Below are 23,446 nucleotides of genomic sequence, written 5' to 3'. Positions count from 1 at the left end.
AAGGACGTGGAAGCTTTGGAACGGGTGCAGAGGAGATTTACCAGGATGTTGCCTGGTATGGAGGGAAAATCTTATGAGGAAAGGCTGATGGACTGGAGGTTGTTTTCGTTAGAGAGAAGAAGGTTAAGAGGTGACTTAATAGAGGCATACAAAATGATCAGAGGGTTAGATAGGGTGGACAGCGAGAACCTTCTCCCGCGGATGGAGGTGGCTAGCACAAGGGTACATAGCCTTAAATTGAGGGGTAATAGATATAGGACAGAGGTCAGAGGTGGGTTTTTTACGCAAAGAGTGGTGAGGCCGTGGAATGCCCTACCTGCAACAGTAGTGAACTCGCCAACATTGAGGGCATTTAAAAATTTATTGGATAAGCATATGGATGATAAGGGCATAGTGTAGGTTAGATGGCCTTTAGTTTTTTTTTCCATGTTGGTGCAACATCGAGGGCCGAAGGGCCTGTACTGCGCTGTATCGTTCTATGTTCTATGTTCTATGTCTCAATCTACAATGCTATCTTGTGATTTCTACTCCCTGATCTTGCTTCAATCTACAATGCTATCTTGTGATTTGTACTCCCTGATCTTGCTTCAATCTACAATGCTATCTTGTAATTTGTACTCGCTGATCTTTTTGTCCTATCACATTTAGATCATTTAATCAAATCTTATCAAGGTGTAATAATGCACACTTATTAAAATTAATTGGCCAATTCTATGCCAAATCTGTAATTTTGTTAACGTTTTCTTATAATTTGTTGCAATCCTCCGCTGTATTGACAGTAGCCCCCAATGTGGTGCCATCTTCAAATTTAGTAATTGTATTTTGATACCAAAGTTTACATAATTTATATAAATTGTGGTCTCAGCACTGATGATTAAGGTCCCCCAATTTCACCTCCTGCCACTCCTACACTGATTTCTGTCTTGCAGCCAATTTGCTATCAATTATGCTTTTTGTTTGGACTCAACTTCATCATTGATCTACTAAATTGTACCTATTGAAAATCTTTTGAAAGTCTAGATAAATCACATCTACTACATTACCCTTGTCTGCACTCTCTTACGTCTTCAAATCATATAATGAGGTTGATTAATAAGAATTTCACTTTCAAATCCATTCCCTTCTTAAATATAGGTATAACATTAACTATCCACTAGTCCTGTGGTACTATACTTTTTAAAAAAACAATGACAGGTAAGCAGAACTTGGTGTGGGGTACGGTGCAGGCAACAGATTTTGGACTAAAATGGAGCCTGAAAGTTAGCAAAGACAATGCTGAAATTGTGGAAGCTGTAGGTGCCATTTCGGAGAAGCTCGGAGAAACCAGCCCTATGTGTTTGTTATAAAAATTTGAATAGAGCAAAATCCCATGACCGACAATCAAATGAATGACCAATGGTAAATCAATAATGGTCAAGGCAATGGGGAGAATGACTTACAAACATGGACCATTCCTTTGAGAGACTGGTTTTTGAGGGGCTGGTTTAGCTCACAAGGCTAAATCGCTGGCTTTTAAAGCAGACCAAGCAGGCCAGCAGCACGGTTCGATTCCCGTACCAGCCTCCCTGGACAGGTGCGGAATGTGGCGACTAGGGGCTTTTCACAGTAACTTCATTGAAGCCTACTCGTGACAATAAGCGATTTTCATTCATTTCATTTCATTTCAGACTGTGAATGTTGGAAATTTAAAATAAAAACAGAAAATGCTGGAAATTACTCAGCTGGTCAGGTAGCATCTATGGGTAGAGAGAGAGATAACCATTTCTTCCTGACTCCACAGAGGAAAGCACGTGATCGCAGTCCGTCACCGCGCGACGTCATAAAGGGTGCGTCATGGCAACCTGTGATTGACGGAGGTCCTGACCAATCAGCAATCGAGTTGCTCTGGGAGACCAGCCAATCGGGTGAAGGGGCTGTCTGGTAGGTGGGTGCTCGGCGAGGCTGTGGGTTGTTGTTGTTCACTCGGAGATGGCGAGCTTCCCTTACGGCTCGGTGAGTGACTGAGGGAACTGGTGAAGGGTAGAAGGAGGCTTCAGGGTCAAACCGCCTGGGTCGTGGCCAGGGGAGACGCTGATTTGGCGCCGGGAGGTGGCCGTTCGCGGTGGAAGTTGGGTTGAAAGTTGAGGGCGCGGCGCGGATTCGCCTGTCCCTGCCTCCGGGGGTAGGGAGGGGAAGCCGTGCCCTGGGAGCCCAGCCCCGGCTCTAACTGCTGCCAGGTTGGCGATAGAGGGGCCGAAGGGCAGAGACTTTCCCCTCCAGGAAAGAGCTGGTGGTTGGAACTCCCCTTTTAAATTCCTCATCCAGGTGTGAGGCTGGGCTGGGCTGAGGGTTAATCCATCAAATCAACCTGGGATTTTATTGATGATTTATCTACAAAAATGGCAAAGGTTCTTCTCCAAACCCTCGGGCCCATGTCGGCCCCGGATCCAAAGGGACCTCATCTCATGCTGGCACACTTGTAATTTTTTGTAATATCTGTAGCAGTGATTTATCTACATATTTTGCTTAAAATGTATTAACTCCAATTGGAACTTGCTTAGCCCCATACGTTAAACCTAGTATTTTTGAATTGCAAAGTTTATCATGGGAACTGCTAGTTTATGCACTGCTGTAGCACTTAAATCTTTCATATGTTTATAACTTCTGGTATCCTTAAAGGATCCCCAAATGATCAGATACTGGAAGTCCAATGCACCAGGTGAAGTTGTTGCAATGTTTCTATTAGCTGAGGTTTGTTGTTCCCAGAAAAATCACTGAGAGCCCATCAACATCCCTTTCCAATTCGATCAAAAAGGAACATTCAGATTCAGCTATCAGGGGTGCATTTTAAAATGACATGAAGAAGATCTCTCTCTCTCTCTCTTCCGGTACCATGCCCTAAGATAGCGTTGGTGACCATAGACCTCCTGCATGTTGATCTTGCTGTGGATGTGTGGGTTATCTTCATTGGTACATTGTCCCAGTTTACGAGGCTTTTTAAAAAAGATAATTCTTTGTCTTAATCTCTTTTACCATTGATCTTTCCTTTCTGCATCACTTTCAAAATCATGATTTCTTATTATGTGCCCATGAAATTCCATCTGCCCCTTTCTGATCTTGGACAGCAGAGTTGTTTTGGTCTCAGATTTTACTTGCATTGATAGAAGATATTGTCAAGATAAGCCAGCATTTCCCCACCAACAGAAGTTAGCTTATAGAGTGTCTGCACATTCTCCCCGTGTCTGCATGGGTTTGCTCCGGTTGCTCTGGTTTACTCCCACAAGTCCTGAAAGACGTGCTTGTTAGGTGAATTGGACATTCTGAATTCTCCCTCAGTGTACCTAAACAGGCACCAGAGTGTGGCGACTAGGGGACTTTCACAGTAACTTCATTGCAGTGTTAATGTAAGCCTACTTGTGACAATAATGATTATTATTATGAACATACGAACAGGAGTAAGCCATTCAGTCCGTCGCACCTTCTCTGTAATACAATCATGACTGATCAGACACTTCAATGCTTTTTACACACACTATCCTCATAACACTTTACATTATTGTTGATCAGAAATCTCCGAATCGCTGCTTTAAACCTACCCAATGACTGAGCCTCCACAGACCTCTGGGGTAGACTTCCAAAGGTTCGCAACCATCAATTTGATTTGATTTATTGTCACATGTACCAAAGTGCAGTGAAAAGTATTTTGCTGCGGCCAAGGGAACATACACAGTATGTACATATCAGACAAAGAGAATAATCAACAGAGAACAATGACAAATGGTACATCGACAAACAGTGATTGGTTACAGTGCGGATCCAAGGGGCCAAATAAAGCAAATACATGAGCAAGAGAAGCATAGGATGACGTGAATAGTGTTACAGGGAACAGATCAGTCTGAAGGAGAGTCGTTGAGGAGTCTAGTAGCTGTGGGGAAGAAGCTGTTCCTATATCTGGATGTGTGGATCTTCATACTTCTGTATCTTCTGTCTGATAGGTTCTGGAAGAAGGCAATGCCTGGGTAGGAGGGGTCTCTAATAATGTCTGCCTTCCTGAGGCAGCGGGAGGTGTAGACAGAATCAATGCGGGTGGCCAGCTTGTGTGATACGTTGGGCTGAATTCACCACACTCTGGGGTTTCTTGCTATCTTGTACTTCTTATGTACTTGTGTACCATCTATGTACTTTAAAAAAAAATGTAAAAGTGCCCAATTCTTTTTTTCCAATTAAGGGGCGATTTAGCATGGCCAATCTACCTACCCTGCACATCTTTGGGATGTGGGGTGATACCCACGCAGACACGGGGGGAATGTGCAAACTCCACATGGACAGTGACCTAGGCCGGGATCGAACTCGGGTCTTCGGCATGTGAGGCAGTAGCGTACAACCCTCTAAATTTCTCCACATCTCGATCCTAAGTGGCATCCTCCTTATTTTGAAACTGTGCCCTCTGGTTCTAGACGCCCCAATCAAGGGAAGCATCTTACCTGTACCTATCCTGTCTATTCCTTTAGATCTTTTGTAGGTTTCAATGAGGTGCCCCTCATTCATCAAAACTCTACAGAATACAGACCCAGTTTATTCAATCTCTCTTCATAAGACAGTTCTGCCATCCCTAGAACAAGTCTGATGAACCTTCATTGCAATCCCTCGAGGCAATAATATCCTTTCTGAGGTAAGGGGACAAAAACTGCACATGCTACTCCAGGTGCAGTCTAACCAAGCTTCTATGCAATTGAAACAAGACTTCACTACTCTTACTCAAATCCTCTTGCGATAAAGGCTAACACTTCATTAGCCTTCCTAATAGCTTGCTGCACCTACTTGCTAACATTGTGACTCATGAGACGAGAACAACCAGATCCCATTGTACAACTACACTTTCTAATTTCTTACCATTAAGAAGTACTCTGCATATCTGTTCCTCTACCAAAATGGATGATCTCCCATTTTTTCACATTATATTCCATTAACTTTCCAACAATTAGAAGACAACATTTCCTTGCCTTCATTCCAAATATCAGCCCCTATACAGGTTTATTTGGAGGGATTTATTAGCTACTGTAGATACTGTTCCAGGAGCAGCAGGTTTGTGGACTATGAATGGCTTCTCCAAGAAATGTGTCTCTTGTTCAGTTTCCTCATCTCCACATCAAAAGACATCACAGAAATCTGAAGGCTTCCTCGGAATGAGATGTAGGCCATCAGACAGCAAGAAAGAGCTAAAGACAGATGCTCGGGTGCAGGATGATTGTGTGGAACAAAACATTTCTTCTGACAGGCTGGTAGAATAATGATGATGACACAAAGTCAAAAGCTTATTTGTTTTTCTCTTATGAGTCATTTATACCCTGTTGAGAAACATGTTATTTTTACACCATTCCTCAAGTGGTTTGGAATCTTTGTGAACAGCTGGCTATACCTTTCAAAAAAAGTTACATTTGTGCATGATAGGCAGCTGAAAATTGCTTATTCTGCTTCATCCCACAGATGTGCTGATGGGGGATAACTATTAGCCAGAGTACTGGTGTAGATGTTTTGTTCATATTCTGTTTTTGTAGCAGTCCAATTGAATCAATGGTTGCACAGCCTCTTCAGACCGGTCGTACGTGGTAGCTTGAGCATTTTTTTTTGTTGTTGTTGCACAAAATCTGGGTTAATGAGACATTTTCCAAGGGCATCATGGTTCAGTTTGATTCTACTGCAATTGTTGTATCTGATACTATGGGACATTTGCTTTTTGGATGGGTAGTGTCTGAAATTTGAAAGTATATTGGAGTGCAGTGCTCCCTCCTACTGGTCTGCACATTCTAGTTTGTATCAACATAAAATCTTACTACTTTGAGGAAACAAAGAGGCTACAAAGTCGCAGAGAATACTACAGAATCCTGAAAAATAATTATTCCACTTAGACAGAAACCCTGATATTCCCCCGGTATTCAAGTGGCTATTGGATAGGTACATGGATTACGGTAGAATGATGGAGTGTAGATTAATTTGTTCTTAAGGGCAGCACGGTAGCATTGTGGAGAGCACAATTGCTTCACAGCTCCAGGGTCCCAGGTTCGATTCCGGCTTGGGTCACTGTCTGTGCGGAGTCTGCACATCCTCCCTGTGTGTGCGTGGGTTTCCTCTGGGTGCTCCGGTTTCCTCCCACAGTCCAAAGATGTGCAGGTTAGGTGGATTGGCCATGATAAATTGCCCTTAGTGTCCAAAATTGCCATTAGGGTTGGGTGGGGTTACTGGGTTATGGGGAAATGGTGGAGGTGTTGACTGTGGGTAGGGTGCTCTTTCCAAGAGCCGGTGCTGACTTGATGGGTCAAATGGCCTCCTGCACTGTAAATTCTATGATAATCTATGATTAATCTAGGACAAAGGTTCGGCACAACATCGTGGGCCGAAGGACCTGTTCTGTGCTGTATTTTTCTATGTTCTATGTGTCATGGGCATGATATTTGGACCTCCCAGTGTATTATCAACAGCGAACAGCCCTACTGTACCAATGTATTTAGTTATGTCCAATACAGAGAGGGCAATACCAGAATGGATCTGGTGTTGTTACTTGCTTCTCCCGGACGGTTTTCGCTGCCGTTGTTGCGTGTTCACCTCCGCTTCGGCCGTTCGTCCCGTGTTTTCATGCGCTCTGTTACTGTGTTTGCCGAGTTTGTTGTTGTTTCCCATGCTCTTCTGGCTTTCATTCCCTCGCCTCCCTTCCCTCTCTAGTTCCCATCTCTGGTTCCCCTCTATTGTTCCCTGTCTCCACCTTCTTCCCTCTTTTTTTCCCCCCTCCCTTCTCCTGTGGTTCACCTCTCTTTTCTCTTGGGTTTAGCTGGTCACCCCCTCCCCCCCCAGGTCTTTCGCTCCATCTCACGCCTTGGCTACTTTCCCCTGATTCTTGGCTACTTGGCACGAATGTATTCTTTATAAGTGCAGTTTGAAAATAGCAAAAAATAGGCACCTATAATTTTGTGAATGAATGTTCGAGGTATTTTGTTATGGCTAAATTAATTCATAACTAACTGTAGTGTTGTTTGGTGCTCAAAAGAAGCTGGTCCTGCTTATTTCTTCACGCTTCGTGGTCTTGTGCTTTCCTCTTCAGCTGCTCATAGGAGTTTCCTATTTTGAACTTCAGTGAGCAATATGACTAGGGACAAGAATACACAAAGTTGTTTCCTGTTGCCTTCCTCATGTGAGCTTGAAGGAAACAAAAGTCCTGATCCCAAAGGATCCTCCACCTGAACGCAGCCGTTGTCCCTGGAGCTTCCACCATCACCATGGAAAATTGGCCGTTGTTGGTAACTTTGAGCATGGGACCCTTGCCTGGGCAACTCCTAAAAAGACTGGAATGACCATCCCCTAAGATGTCGCATCTCCCTGCTACCCTGAAATGTAATGTATTCCTTTTGAAAGGAGGTATTGCGTTTCATAATGCAACACGTCAAAATATTTTAAATCACTTGGGGGATGGTGCACCAGTAACATGTTTCTCAACAGGGTATATATAAATACCTGGTAAGAGAAAAACAAATGAACTTTTGACTTTATGTTGCCATTATTATTCGACCAACCAGTCACCAAAATCTGTTGTGCTTTCCACCATTCTCTCTTCCCCTCCCCCAACTGAACTCTTGTTCTCCATCAGCATGGTAACACAGCACAGTTGCTTCACAGCTCCAGGGTACCAGGATCGATTCCCGGCTTGGGTCACTGCCTGTTATCCCCGTCTGCACCCCGTGTCTGCGTGGGTTTCCTCCGGGTGCTCCAGTTTCCTCCCACAGTCCAAAGATGTGTGGGTTAGGTGGATTGGCCATGATAAAATTACCCTTAGTGTCCAAAAAAAAAGGTTGGGTGGGGTTACGGGGATAGAGTGGAGTCGTGTGCTTAAGTAGGGTGCTCTTTCCAAGAGCCGGTGCAGACTCGATGGGCTGAATGGCCTCCGGCACTGTAAATTCTATGATCTCCCAATCATTATTTGAGATTTCTCTCCAGCTTCATGCGTACTTTTTTAAACTTGTTATTCTGCTAACATTTGGTTTTGACTTTTTTTGTTAATACATTCTGTTCATACATTGAGTGGAATGGAATATTGATTTGTACATTTAGCTTCTGCATTTGTGTGAATTATGTTATATAATTTGCCTTTCGTCCTACAGAACTACCCAGGGTCATCAGGGCCTGCACCAGGGGCTCCATCAGGCAGCTACTTCTCAAGGCAACACCAAGCTGGAGGTCAATACGGCCCCCACTCTGGCCAGTACGGGGGCCCACCACCAGGTAGTCCTTACGGAGGGCCACAACCAAGCGCACCTTATGGGACATCAGCAGCAGGTGGGCTATATGGAAACCAAGCACCAGGTGCACCATATGGAGCTCCGCCACCAGGAGGGCACTTTGGAGTCCCTGCACAAGGAGGCCAGTGTGGACCTTCAGCTCCAGGAGCCCCATATGGGAGTGCATCTTCAGGACATTATGGAGGGCCAGCACCAGGTGGTCCATATGGAGGACAACCATATGGAATTCCACAGCAAGGGCCATATGGATCAGGTGCTCCTTCAGCTGGTAACTATCTGTTGTAGTAAACTGGCATGTTTCTGGAGGGAAATATGAGATGCGGTTTGCTAATGTCAGTGACCTGTGGAACTAAATTAGATTTTCTCTTCGAGAGCAGTAAGATTGGCCGTGTAACATTTTGTTTAATATTTCTGGAGGTGGATGTGTAAGCTGTGGTATAAATTGGTTTCCAAATTTTGAAATCTGTAAGTTGATAGGTTTTAGGGTAGGGCAAAAGGAAGTGTATTTATTTTTCTCTGAGCTATCGCTTGAAACAGGCTGGCTGAGATGTGGAACTTACCTCAATTTCAATGCTCGTTGGACTGTTGGATTCAGATGTCAGGGACTCCGAACCATGAATAGCACTGTTGTATGTACAAGTGTGAGAACATCGGAACTTGAGAAGAAACCACCGGGTACTAATGTGCCACTAATTGGGAATCAGTGACAAGTACTGTAACTTGATCACAGTGTTTCTTTTTACCCTTTGTGTTTATGTAGTAGCAGCACGTGTTGTGAAGTAAACAGATTAGTCAACACTTGAGGGAGGCCTGTAAGTGGAGTTCTGAAGTTGTGTTACAAAACTTTGCCCAGAATGTTCGTTTTAGAGTTATTTTGTCTGAAATAGTAGCCAGACCTTTTAGGTTGTATTTTGAGATGAGGCTGTTGGCAAACTTGGAAGTTTAAACATTACAACACTGTAGAATGCCTTGAATGTGGTGAAACAGGATCATTGTAATTAATGTACCGTGCCTCAGCCAGTGAAATGGTTTCCCTGTTGTTGGCAGCTTCAGACTGGCTGCCAGTACAGTCTGACATTGCCACATTCATTAAGGTAATTGAAGCTGCTTTGGAATGTACAGTATCTTTCTCGTTCAGTGATGTCACTGGAACAGTCCCCAGATAAGGAGACCCAAGGAAATCTTTCATAAAAAATATTGAGTATTTAAGAAAATATGTTTATCATAATACATTAGCTGTGTCCTGTCTAAAAAAAAAAAACAAATACCACTTTACTTCTTTTAATCTTGTGCAAAAAAAAAAAAATACTTTTAGATTTACACATGACTGGATTATGTCATTTAATTAACAGATTGGGGCTTTATTTTATTATCTACCTATATTTTGATTAGGCATATTGTTCTGTTAATCACAAGCCTGGTCGTGATGGGTACAGCAATGTAAATAAGAAAAGTTGTCATTTGTTTCATCTGATTAAAACTTGGTCTAATGTAACTTTTCGATTCTCAAAACCTTCCTAGTAATATTTTTATCTCTTCTCTTGTGTATAACTATTAGATCTTTTAAGTAATAATATCACTTTCAATTAAGGGAAAGTGAGAGTCTTAAATGCTCCTTATTCTAATCTTTTGTTCATTCCTTCTATTTGTATCAGCCCACTTGTTTCCCTATTTAAAATAACATTGATCATGAAACTTGCTATTATGTAGGTGGTGTACCAGCAGGTGTAGATCCTGAAGCCTTTTCCTGGTTCCAGTCGGTGGACGCAGATCAAAGTGGCTATATCTCACTGAAGGAACTCAAGCAGGCACTTGTCAACGGCAACTGGTCAACATTTAATGACGACACCTGCCACTTGCTGCTCAGTAAGCCTGAAACCTAATTTCTTTTCTGCTTTTTTAAACCTATTGAAAGGCAGAAGTGGAGGATCCTCAGCACTGGCAGTTGTCTAACAGGTTTCAGGGTCCATTAGCTTGTATGGATGAGAGTGGAGGAATCAAGATAGATGAGTAAACTGACCATGGTATTGGAAGCCATTTAAGTAGGGGGAACAAATAGGAATGTAGTGGTAGTAGGGACAGTATAGTCAGGGGATAGACAAAGTGCTCTGTAGCTGAGAGCAAGAGTCCAGAAGGCTATGTTGCCTGCCCAGTGATGGGGTCCAGGACATCTGCTTGGGGCTGGAGAAGAACTTGCATGGAAAAGGGAAGAGCCAGTTGTCAAGGTCCACGTACGTACCAATGACATAGTTAGAAAAGGAAAGGGGTTTTGCTTAGGAATTGTGAGTAGCTAGGTGTAAATTTAAAAGCAAAACCTCAAAGGTAATAATCTCTGAATTGTTACCTGAGTCACAAGCAAATTCGGAAAAGGGTGTATATTAAGATTAGGGAATTTAACGCTTGGTTGAAAGGTTGGTATCGGGAGAATGAGTTTTGATTCATGGGGCTTTGGCACCAATACTGGGAAGGTAGAGCTGTATGTTGGGATGGTGCTGGTATCAGTGTTCTGGTCAGCTGTGTAAATGAGTCATGTAACTTGGGCTGTAGAGGGCTTTCCATAAATTGTGGGGGTGAGTGTCATGTAAGGGGAGATGTAAAGGGAAAGTCCAAGGTAATAATAAGGATGATCAGAACATGACAGGAAGAGGCAGAACAATAAAGAGTACAACAGCAGAGAAGGCCAGAGTTTTCAAAAACAGAAAGACCAAGAAATAGCAACGGTTAGAAGTCACTTGTGGGAGTAATTTATAGGCTCCATAATAGTAGTTACATAGCAGGAAGACATTAAAAAAATATATAAATTTAGAGTACTGATGTGTTGGGTATGCTGGGTCTGCGAGGACTGCGTTTACCATAGCAGTGAGAGAGACAGGCTTCCAATACTTGAAGAAATGCAACTCTATTTTATTGAACTCTTAACTATTAAACATACTTTAACTGTGGGTTGACACTATGCTGAGTTGACTGGAGACCTGAGGCTAACCTGAACAGACTAACTTACAACCACATGGTGGATTTTCTAGTTGTTGCTCACAGGCTCTGACTGTCCCAGAGGCTGGATCCCAAGAAAGCGGGAAAACTAGTGCACTCTGGCTTTATAGTGGCCGAGTCCTGTCTGGTGATTGGCTGCTGTGTTTTGTGTGTTCATTGGTCACCCTGTGTGTCAATCAATGTCTGTCTGTGCACCATCATATACTTGTGTGTATATTATGACAAGCACCCAATTATTATTTTTTCCAATTAAGGGGCAATTTAGCCTGGCCAATCCACCTAACCAGCACATCTTTGGGTTTTGGGGGGTGAAACCCACGCAGAAATGGGGAGAATGTGCAAACTCCACACAGACAGTGACCCGGGACCAGGATCGAACCCAGGTCCTCAGCGCTGCAGTCCCAGTGCTATCCACTGCGCCACATGCTGCCCTGATTTGCAGGAAGAAATAAGAGGCTTGTAATAAAGATGTAACAATAATCATGCAAGATTTATTCTAGGCTTAGATTTGTGAATTAGATGGGCAAAAGTAGCTTTAAAGATGAGTTAATAGTGTTTTTGGAATGATTTCCAGCCCACTCTAGATCCAACCAGAGTGCAGACTATTCTAGGCCTGGTAGTGTGCAATAAGACAGGATTAATTGATGACCTCATAGTAAAAGAGTCACTTTGGAGCAATGATCAGAACACAATCAAATAAAAGCAAATTATTATGGATGCTGAAAATCTGAAATAAAAACAGTAAATGCTGTAAAAACTCAGTAGATCTGGTAGCATCTGTGGGGGGAGAAACATGTGATTTTTTTTGAGTCCGTATGACCCTTCTGTGTGCGTACGGTAACATAATCAAATTTTGCATTCAGTTTGAGGGCGAGAGTAGGTCTAAGGCGAGTGTTTATGAAGACGACTGGAAAATGTGAACAAGTAAAATTAGGTTAAGGGGGAGGTCAGTAGAGATGCCGTGGCAGACATTTAAGGTAATATTCCATGATAATCAGTAAAGATACATTCTATTGAGAAAGAAGGGTTCGAGGAGAAGGATGCACCATTCATAGTTAACAAAGGAAATGAAAGAATAGTATCAAACTGAAAGAAAAGTGTAAAATTGTGCAAAGATTGGTGGTTGACAGAATTGGGACAGAGTCTCGATAGATGGGTTGTTAGGTAATTTGGACATTCTGAATTCTCCTTCTGTACCCGAATAGGCACTGGAGTGTGGCGACTAGAGGCTTTTCACAGTAACTTCATTTCAGTGTTAATCTAAGCCTACTTGTGACACTAATAATGATTGATTTAAAAAACAGCTAAGCATAATGGGAGGAAAAAGAGGAAGCAATTAGATTGAGAGAAATTTAGCTGGTAGCTAAATGATGTGTTAGTCCTCTTGGAGAGTGTGTCTGGGAAATTAAAAATGGGAAATAAAGAAATGGTGGAAGTATTGAACAGGTACTTTGTGTCTGACTTTGCTGTAGAAGTCGCAAACAGCATCTGAGAAATAAAGTACTGTATGTATCACCACACCAAAGGACCATAAGCTGTGCTCCCCTTTGACAGCTAACTGGTGGTGATTTAACTTGAAGGTAATGATGTTTCAGGGACGGAGGGGGTAAGGTTGAGAAAGTGGGGTCTTCATGAATAACCTCTTGAGCATCTGAGAAATACCTGTAAATCAAAAGGTGGAAGGGAGGGAGGAACATAAAACAATTAAAATCACCATGGGAAGAAAACGGAAAACTATTAGAACTAAAGAAATAAAAATCAAAACCATGGATTTCAATAGTTTGTGACTAATTGTTGAGATTTTGTTCAGACTGCGGGGTGGCAAGGTGGTTAGAACTGCTGCCTCAGAGCACCAGAGACAAGGGTTCGATTCCGACCTTCGGTGATTGTGTGGAGCTTGCACTTTCTCCCTGTGTCTGTGGGTTTCCTCTGGATGCTCCAGTTTGTTCCCACAGCCCAAAGATATGCAGGTTAGGTGCATTGGCTATGCTAAAATTACCCCTGGGTGAGAATAGGGTGGGTGATTGGGCCTAGGTAGGGTGCTCTCTCAGAGAATTTGCGCAGACTCGATGGACTGAATGGCTTCATCTGTACTATCGGGATTCTATGATTCTAAGTTTTAACTTCACCAAACTGAAAACAGACTTTAAGTATTAATTTAATATGGTAATGTATGGCACTTGTGCCACAATATGCATATGTTGGTTTAGTTAATCATACACACTAATTCAATGTAAATCCTATTTATCATTCTAAAATAGTGCATTACTGCTGCTAAATGCAATAATTTATTGGTCCAATTAAACCGGATTTGACTTTCTCTTCTGTAAATAGAGGATGGAATGGGCCTTTCTTTCTGGACTGGTAATCAGTGGCATCTGGTCCAAATTCTAGGGACTATTAAAATAAGCACAGATTTATTTTTGGAAGAAAGTATTATAATGACCAGCAGGCAAGCCATTTTGAGTATAACTGAATCACTTCCCATGTGCCTACCTACAAAATCAATATTTTTGTGAATTCTTTATTTTGGAATGTTTTCAATTCAGCGTTGAACAAGTGTTTTAAATGATAAAGCTGGGCAACATGGTAGCGCAGTGGTTGGCACTGCTGCCACATGGCACTGAGGACTTGGGTTCGGTCCTGGGTCACTGACCGTGTGGCATTTGCACATTCTCCCTGTGTCTGTGTGGGTCTCACCCTCACAACCCAAAGATGTGCAGAGTAGGTGGATTGACCCACTAAATTGCCCCTTTTAAGAACAAATTAAATGATAAAGCTACTAGGCTAGAAAATTATGTTCCTTTAAAGCCAATCTTTGAACTGTAAAGATCCATTTAATTTTTATCAAGATTGTTCTTTTATAAGAATATGTTTACAAAATGAGATGCAACATGTGCTGCTGATGGCTTCAGTGTACAATGTGTTCTTCATTTTAGCAAATCATGATCAATTAAAGCGTATGGGTGCGATTCTCCGCTCCCCACGTGGCATGGGAGAATCGCGGGAAGGCACCCCGACAAATTCGCGCCCCCCGCGATTTCTTCCCCCCAGCCCCGGAAGAATCGCCGCTCGCCGATTTTCCCGGATGGGCTGAGCGGTCTGCCATTCGCGACCGTTTCACGACAGTGGCAACCACACCTGGTCGCTGCCGTCGTGAAATGGGTGAGATATGCCCGTTTGGGGCTTGTGGGGGGAGTACAGGGGAAAGAGCACCACGACTGTGCTCGGGAGGGGACAGGCCCGTGATTGGTGCCCACCGATCGTCGGGCCGGCGTCTCAATCGGACGCACTATTTCCTCTCCGCCGCTCCGCAAGATCAAGCCGCCACGCCTTGCGGGGCGGCTGAGGGGAAAGACGGCCAACACACATGCGCGGGTTCGAGCTGTCAGTGTCGTGACGTCAGCCGAACATGCGCGGCTTGGAGCCGGCCAACCTGCGCATGTGCGGCTGACATCATTAGGCGTGCCGGCCGCGTCATTCTCGGCGCGACGCCCCCGCGGCCGAGATTTACGGAGCATCGCTCCTAGCCCCGCCGGGAGGGGAGAATTGGGGACGAGGAGCGGCCTCCGAGGCCGTCGTGAAACTCGGCCGAGTTCACAACGGCCCTCCCGATTTTTCCCGGGAGCGGAGAATTCCACCATATGTTCCTTTTAAAAATAAATTCCGGAATTAGCTCCTTTTTAACTAGAATTGAGAGGGCAGGTGACTGACCTACTCGGGCTACCACCGATGTTACTCTTGAGCTAGTACCTGGAGGTGTGGAAGTCTGGTTTGGAGTTTATTCCTGTCCCATCCGCCCCAAATGCTCAACCAAGAGTCATTATTTTTCTCAGGCTGAACTATTGAGCTTGCGTGTGATAGATGATTTAAAGCAATTTTACCCTTCGCCCCTCCAGATATGTTTGATAAAAACAAACTTGGTAAGATCGACCTGTATGGTTTTTCCGCACTGTGGGGATTTCTTCAGCAGTGGCGCAACATGTTCCAGCAGTTTGATCGGGATCGATCAGGAACCATAAACCCCCAGGAGCTACAACAAGGTGAGCCAATGAAGCCTGCTTGTGTTTGTTCTACTTGTGTTTCTATCATGGTAATTACATCTCAATGTAAAGAGTGACTTTTGGCCTGATTTTTACTGAATTAAACTGAATAGGAAAGGTTGATGGGTGCAAAGTAGGATTGACACACCCATGTTTTGTTTATCATAGTCTCTATTGAATACAACAACTGTACACTCTAACTGGATTGAAGAGGGTCAGTGTGATAACATAATAAAAATCATGGATTGAGGATTGTCAGATTGTGGTTTTGATAAGTTCAAGTACATTTAATAGGTGTAAAATAATAATTGGACTGGATAGAAATGTCCTGAATAATACTGTGTATTGAACAATTGAGATTTATTAAAATTGTTAAACTGATTTTTATAATTTGTACCAATTAATGTTTATTTCGCCAATCCATCTTTTAGAGTTTGATATTTGTTTTTCTTTCATGATTTGGTTTACAATCAAAGAGTTTCTGCCCATCGTGTCTGCGCTGGTCATCAAAGACCTACCTAAGTCAGGTTATTCATGAAGTCTCTGCCTTCTCAGCCTTGCCCCTCGCCTGAGGTGTGGTGATCCTCAGGTTAAATCACCATCAGTCAGCTCTCCCCCTCAAAGGGGAATACAGCCTCTGGCCATCTGGGACTACGGCGACTTTATTCTAATCCCATTTTTAGAACTTGGTCTGTAGACTCGTATCCTATCCTTGTGCAAGCAACTTACGTTTGCTGTGTAATTGAAATTTAATCTGATACTCAAATTATTCTTTATTAGAATTGTTTATTACATTTCATCAAATGGACTTTTTGTATTTTATTTTGTTTTGCAGCTCTCTCTCAGATGGGTTACAATCTAAGCCCACAGTTTGTTCAGTTCCTCACAACACGATATGCACAAAAAACAGCTCAGTCCACCATTCAGCTGGACAATTTCATCCAGATTTGTACACAGTTGCAGATCACAACTGATGCCTTCAAAGAGAAAGACACCAACCATTCTGGAAATGTCCGCATCAGTTATGACGACTTCCTCATTCTTGCTATATCATGCATGCTATGATTAGTTGTGATATCAGTAATGGAAAGCAGTTGGGAGAGCTATGTTGTGTTCATTCACCTACCGTGGTTGACTAAATGGATTAAAAATAGAATTGTAATTTAAAAAATATAATGTGAAGAAAGGGAGAAATTTGAAATGGGTGACAGCGCTCATCGTACCACCAGTTATGGACCAATGTTGTACATACAACGCACTCTAATTATGGCACTGCATTTAGTCATGTATTTACATATAACAAATTCTCATTGTGTGGGATCTCTTGAAGGATGTGCTTATTTTTAAAGTTTTCTGCAAATCAAATTGGACCAATGTTTGATTTGAAACCACTTCCAATGTAGCACTGACCTGCAGAAAGTGGCCCGTACAACATATTCCAAATTTATAGCCATAGTGTGAAATGGGTGTCAATCCAATAAAATTTGTTTATAAAGTTCTGTATAGAGTAGCATTACATTTATGGAATAGATTATACTTTTTCTTGATTTTTAGTCATTTTTGCCTCCCAAAAATTAAAAATTAAAATTCAGTGACATTGATTGTGCTTTATTACGTGGGGAATAATAAGGAATAGAAAGATGGAAAATAGAAGCAGAAGGTCATTCAGCCCATCAAACCTATTCTACCGTTCAATGTGATAATGGCTGATCCTCTATCTCAATACCATACTCCCACTTTCTCCCCATACACCTTGATGCCTTTAGTGCCTAGAAATCTATCAATTTCTTTCTTAAATGCATTCAGTGACTGCCCCCCCCCCCCTCCCCAAGCCTAATGTGGTCAAGAATTCAACAGGTTCACCACCCTGAGTGAAGAAAGTTCTCCTTACCTCAGTCCTAAGTGGCCTACCCTGTACCCTGAGACAGTGACCCCTTGTTTTAGACACCCAACCAGAGGATGAGAGGAAACTTGTCCAGCCATGTCAGAATTATACACATTTCAGTGAGATTCCCACTCATTCTTCGAAACCCATGAATACAATCCTAGTTTTTCTAAAAATAAATTTAAAGTACCCAATTTTTTTTCTCCAATTAAGGGGCAGTTAAGTGTTGCCAATCCACCTACCCCCCATATCTTTAGGTTGTGGGGGTGAGACCCACACAGACGCTGGGAGGATGTGCAACTTCCACATGGACTGTGACCCAGCGCGGGGATCGAACCTGGGCCGTCGGTGCCATGAGACAGCAGTGCTAACCACTGCGCCACCCTGCTGCCCTAAATACAAGCTCAGTTGATCCTCATAATAATTCTGCTATCCCAGGAATCAGCCTGGGAACATCAATAGCGCAATTGTAAAGGTCTCGATACACAATCTCTTAAATTGCATTAGATTTTGTGTTTCAATTATCTTGAGGGAGAGCTCTTCACAGAAACAGTCAACCTTTTTTTGCAAGCTTGATAAAGATTAGTGCTGGATTGTTTGTACTGCTAAGGTTTGGACAGGTTGATTGAATATTTTTTGAACTGCAGTTATTGTTTTCACTGTGAATCTAGCAGCATATAAACAAAAACACCAACCTATACTTGTGTCATTGCAATAGTACTGTATCTCTGTAACCTCCACCTTAATTTAAAAATGCAAGAACTCAGTGACGAATCTTCCATTGAAAAGCATCTCTTTGACAGGAATTTTGGAAACTGGATCAGGGGCCACATGGAGGGGCTTTGGTGTCCGCATCTGGCCCACAGGCTGTACCTCGATGAAGCCTGATTTAATGCAGCGTTGTAAATTTCCTTTTTAGTCCTTCTGCTTGGTAGGATTGTGATATCTTTGTGGGTATTAATAGCAATAATTATAGTCATACCATTTGAAGAATAATTCGCTCTCTTGGGACAGTAATATTCTTCTCTGCCCTCAGCGCCCCAAAAAACAGTCTGCAGAAACTTACCACTTACAAAGTTGTAGATGATGGGGTTGGCAGCACTGTTTGCATACACAAGCCAGTGAGAGAAGGTGAACCAGACATAGATGGCATCTTTGTCATCACAGTTTTTATACATCCCAGACCCTGAAGAACAAGCACATTTAAAACTCTGAAAATCAATGTTGGTAGCATAGTTTTAATATTATTTAACTGCCCATTTTGTTATTTATTCCAAGTTGATCACAATGTGACACTTTTTCCAATTTTGTGGACTATTCATGCCACCACTTTATTAAGCTGCCCATTCTGAGGATGTTCATGTTGATTCGCATTGAATGCTTCAGCCACATGGGAGGACTCTCAGATGACACTGAAATGACTTACAGCCCGGACATGCTCGAATAATGATCTAACACGAAACACATGAACATGTGAGAGATCATAGGATTAGCACTGCAACTCACCTCTTCAAGATATTTAGTGTACTAATGGAAAGGTATCACAATGTGAATACTAGCAGCATCACCAATAGCATGCGAGCCATCTTTCTCTGTGCTTTCATCTGCTTCATCTCTGCTGTTAATGTCCTTTGCACTGTGCCTTCTGTAATGATATGTATATTGACTGGGATGTAATGATTTAATAAGTTAATGATGCTTCTTACTAGTAGAGGAAACTACAGAGCAGGCATATATACATCATGCGTCTTTGGGAATTCTGGAAGTTAGAAGGTGTTAGAAGATGGTGAAGCATAGGAGCAGTTGTACTTGAGAATTCTGTAGTTAGAGATAGCATAGTTTAATTTTGAAACCTTCTACTTTAGGAATGTAAACAAATCTAGTTAGTAGTGTAAGTAAATTTATAGTTTTGTTTGTTAACAAAGCTTTGTGTTCTTTATTCAACACCACGCATCCAAGCCATCCAGTTCAAGCAAAATAGAGAACACAACACCTTCTTGTGAACAAGTTGAATAATGCGCAGTGTGTGTCTTACATTTACACGCAAGGGGAAGTGATGATGTTCCAGGGATTTGAGGAAACAAACAGAAGAATTTTCTGAGGGCTCCCATGACTCAGTGATTGAAGGTGTGATTCCAGCCACACACATCAGATGAGTTGCCAAATCTAGCTGGATGAATTTGCGGAGATTTCATCACAGGATCTCCCAATCAAATGACCTTTTCTCCTATCTCCAGTGTTCTGATAGCTAATAAGCAAAACTGGCCAAAGAAAACTGAACAAAGGACACGCCGATTATTAATGGCCCTTGGATTTTCCTCCCAGGCTGCTCACAGGATGAGGAGATGAATCTTTCCGGAGACACCCGGATAATCCGGGGTAGTTTGCAGCCCCAGGTGGGTCCCAGGTCAGAGTTTCGGCCGTGCCGAAATTGTGGGACTGTTGGCATGCCGAGTACTAAAGGGTGGTAGAATTGCTAAATAAAAGCAAATTACGGCGGATGCTGGAATCTGAAACAGAAAATACTGGACAATCTTAGCAGGTCTGAGCATCTGTGGAGCGAAGAGAGCTAACGTTTCAAGGCTGGATGGCTTTGTCAAAGCCACATGGATTGCCAGAACTTGGCTTAACTGTGATGGCCCCTGTGGTCCACCAGTCCATACTCACTGCCTGGGACTCACATTTTCACAAATGGGTGGAACCACACCACTGCATAAGTCAGCACTTTTAAGGATGGCTAAGAGAATGAAAATCAATAAAAAATGAGAATAGTATCAGAGAAGCGAGGATTTTAAAAAAGCGAGTTGTTAAAACAGGAGTAGTAGGGAGACAAAATCCTTTATTGGATCATTTTTATAATATTTCCTTTTGTGAATTTTTATTAAAATTGGATTCTCAGGAATATATGTATATAAATATTTTATGAAGTCACTGAAGACAAACACACTCGATGAAACTAGATAGGTACATATATATTTTTAAAAACTATCAAAACACTTTTATAGTATGGTTTTTGTACAAAGGTGTTTTTCTGCTTTTCCAAAGGATTTCCTATATTCAAGTTAGATTTTTGTTAGGCAAGGGAGTCAAAAGTTATGGGGGGGGGGGGGGGGGGGGGGCAGATGGGAAAGCAGGGCTGAGACCAAACCCGATCAACATGATCTTATTGAATGATGGAGCAGGCTCGAAGAACTAATTGCCCTTTTCTTGCTCCTATGTTCCCCTGCATCAATAATCGAATGTATTCAATTTTCAGACACACAGGATGTGTTGCTCTCTATTTTCTACTCCAGTCCACTTATGTCATTACCACTTTGTGAGGGCGAGGGCGGTGTGGGGGGCGAGGGCGGTGTATGGGCGAGGGCGGTGTGGGGGCAAGGGAGATGTGTCTATGCAGCTTGTGAGCCTCCTGAGTGTCAATCGTGAAACCAGCGAATCTGGCACTGTTTCTCATTGGAGTCGATTGTGTTTCACCGCGCCAGTGCTAGGCCCTTAACAGTCGCTGAATTGGTCCAGGTTCGGCGCTAGGTTTTCTGTCGTGGAAGACCATGAATCCTGCTCCATTGTTAGTCAGGGGCACTTGAAACAGGTCCCCGTGGCGATTCTCCACCGGCAGCTGATCGAACCCATGGTTCCACCTGGCGGGAGCTCGGAGTGGCGACTGCGGACCTAGTCTGCACCTGCCCTGGTGAGGGGCAGGGATCAGGGGGGGGAGGGAGGGGGGGTGCCTCCAGGACGCCTAGGCTCCTGATCAGGGGTCACCTATATTGTTGGGGCTGTCTTGCTGTGTGGGTCCGCCATATTGCGTGGTGGCCACCACGTGCATGCGGGGCCCACAGCCGGAAGTGCAAGGCCCCATATCGGCAGCCGGAGCTGCAAGCCACCTTCAAAACAGAGAATCACCTGGACTTTCTCCAGGAAAGTCCAGAATGTTTCGTGCCCTTTTCACGTGGGCAAGGGGACAGAGCCCCATTTTCAGAGAATTCCGGCCATCCTTCCTCCGATCAGGAGACCAAAACTGCAACAATATTCTAGGTGTCATCTCAGCAAGATATCCCTGCTCCTGGAATCGAATCCTCTCACTTTGAAGGCCAGCATTTCATTTTCTTTCTTTACCACTTGCTGCACGTGCATGCTTATCATCAGCGATTCGTGAACGAGGACACTCGGGTCTCTTTGCACATTCTGCCCTCTCAATCTATAGCCATTCAGATAATAATCTGCCTTCCTGTTTTTGTTACCAAAGTGGATAACCTCACATTTATCCACATTATACTGCCTCTGCATGCATTTGTCTCACTCACTCAACCTGTCCAAATCACACTGAAGCATTTCTGCATCCTCCTCACAGCTCACCCTCCCACACAGCTTTGTGTCACCTGCAAATATGGAGATATTACCTTTAGTTCCCTCATCGAAAATCATTAATATGTATTGTGAATAGACGGGATGCCAGCACCGATCCCTGCGGTACTCCACTAGTCACCTACCTTCCATTTGGAAAAAGACCCCTTTATTGCTACTATTTGTTTCCTGTCTGCCAACCAGTTTTCAGTCCAGAGCAAACATGATAAAATATCTCACAAGGTGTCCTCGACACCAAAGAGGGTCCAGTGAGACGATTGGTGATGATGGGCTGGGTTCTCCAGTCCCCCAGTCGCGTGGTTCTCGGTCGCGGCCCATTCGCTGGCGGTGAGATTCTATACTCCTGCTGCTTGTCAATGGAATTACCCATTTAAGCCACCTGACGCTGCCGGGAAACCCGCTGCCGGGAGTGTGCTGCTGGTGGGAAAAGTGAATCACAGCAGCTGGAGAATTCCTGCCGATATTTCCTGTTACCATTCTATTCATAAAAACCATGAAGATGTTTGTCCTTCAACATGTATTTTGTAAACACATTGCAGTGTTCAACATGGCGACAGTGTTCAGTGGCTTTGCTGCAGCACTCCTTGAAACAGCAACACTATCCATTTGAAAAGCTATAGTGCTGAATTCAATGCCTTATTGTGCTGAAGGAGCTCTTTGTTCAAATAGTTTGTTTCATGTTAGTAAAATTGAAACAGTCATCCCAATCCGGGAGGTGGCACGTGCAGGAAATTGAAAAACATTCCCACTTGTGCTGAAGGCAATGCCGTTCTGACGGTGACGTTAAATCTTGCTGTTGGGGCAGAGTGGAGGGACTTTTAAACATTCAGCTGCTTCAGCCAAACCTGAGCCGAATAGTTTTGATAACAGCACACCAGGACTTCCGGTGGCGGCCAGTGAATGGTTGCCTATTTGGTAGCTCCCGCTCATGGTGGACCTTTGAGACCTTTTCCCCCGATTTATGGTGGATTTGACTGACAAAACAGGAGACTGGTGAAGTACAGAAGGATTCCCACCAGTGTATGGATTCGTGGACCAGAAGTGGTCTGAAAAGGAGAGATTATTGGTCGAAGACCGGAGTGAGTCTGCAGTGGAGGAGAATATGGCGGAGGTTCAGGGACCAAAATTGCCGGCCCAGTGATCAACGGAGCAGCTGGTGGTCTTTCTCCAGGAGAGCTTTGCTTAGCAAAGCAGGGAATATCTGGATCCGATTAAGACAGGGATTGACCGGGTGGAGCAGAGATTGGAAACCAAGGGCCAAGTGATCCAGAAGGTGGAAGAGACGGTTGCTGGGCACGAGGAGCAGCTAGCCACGATGGCGGTGGAGATGGGGCTGATGAAGGACCACCAGAAAGGATGCAAGAAAAGGTGGAGGATTTTGAGTACAGGTCACGCAGGCAAAACCTGAGGATTGTTGGCCTTCCGGAGGGCAGAGAGGGATCGGATGCAGGGACATACGTGGCGCATATATAGCTGCTGGGGGATGGTGCGTTTGCTCGACCCTTCGAGGTGGACAGGGCGCACAGAGGAAGCCGCTGAGAATGAGCCGCCGAGGGCGATGGTGGTACGAATGCACCGGTTTCTAGACAAGGAACAGATCTTGAGGTGGGCCAGGGAGACGAGGACATAAATATAGGAAGACAACGAGCTGCGTATTTACCAGAACTTGGGTGCGGAACTGGCCAAAAGAAGGGTGAGTTTCAACAAGGTGAAATAGGCCCTCTTTAAGAAGGGAGTGAAGTTCAGCATGCTGTACCCAACGCTTTTGTGAGTCACTTATGAGGGCCAGGAACTTTATTTTGCATTGCCAGATGAGGCGATGAACTTTGTTAAGGACAGGGGACTGGCAGGTGGAGGACACTGAACTTGGGAGCGAGCAGTTGTGTTCTTGATAT

At 43.6% G+C, this 23,446-nt stretch overlaps 1 protein-coding gene across 1 annotated transcript; it reads left to right on the top strand.

The window, feature by feature from the left end:
* The first annotated feature begins 1,879 nt into the window (after positions 1-1,879).
* On the top strand, positions 1,880-17,882 carry pef1 (penta-EF-hand domain containing 1). Its single transcript, XM_038797373.1, has 5 exons — positions 1,880-1,992; positions 8,130-8,535; positions 9,978-10,133; positions 15,158-15,301; positions 16,137-17,882. Exons 1-5 carry the CDS (start codon positions 1,969-1,971, stop codon positions 16,364-16,366), a joined length of 960 nt encoding a protein of 319 aa, XP_038653301.1. The 5' UTR covers positions 1,880-1,968; the 3' UTR covers positions 16,367-17,882.
* Positions 17,883-23,446: the final 5,564 nt, after the last annotated feature.

The sequence above is a fragment of the Scyliorhinus canicula genome, chromosome 1 (assembly GCF_902713615.1).
Source record: "Scyliorhinus canicula chromosome 1, sScyCan1.1, whole genome shotgun sequence".
In the NCBI taxonomy this organism is placed as follows: Eukaryota; Metazoa; Chordata; class Chondrichthyes; order Carcharhiniformes; family Scyliorhinidae; genus Scyliorhinus; species Scyliorhinus canicula.
The sequence above is the reverse complement of the archived record's forward strand: the minus strand, read 5'-3'. Positions and strand labels throughout refer to the sequence as shown.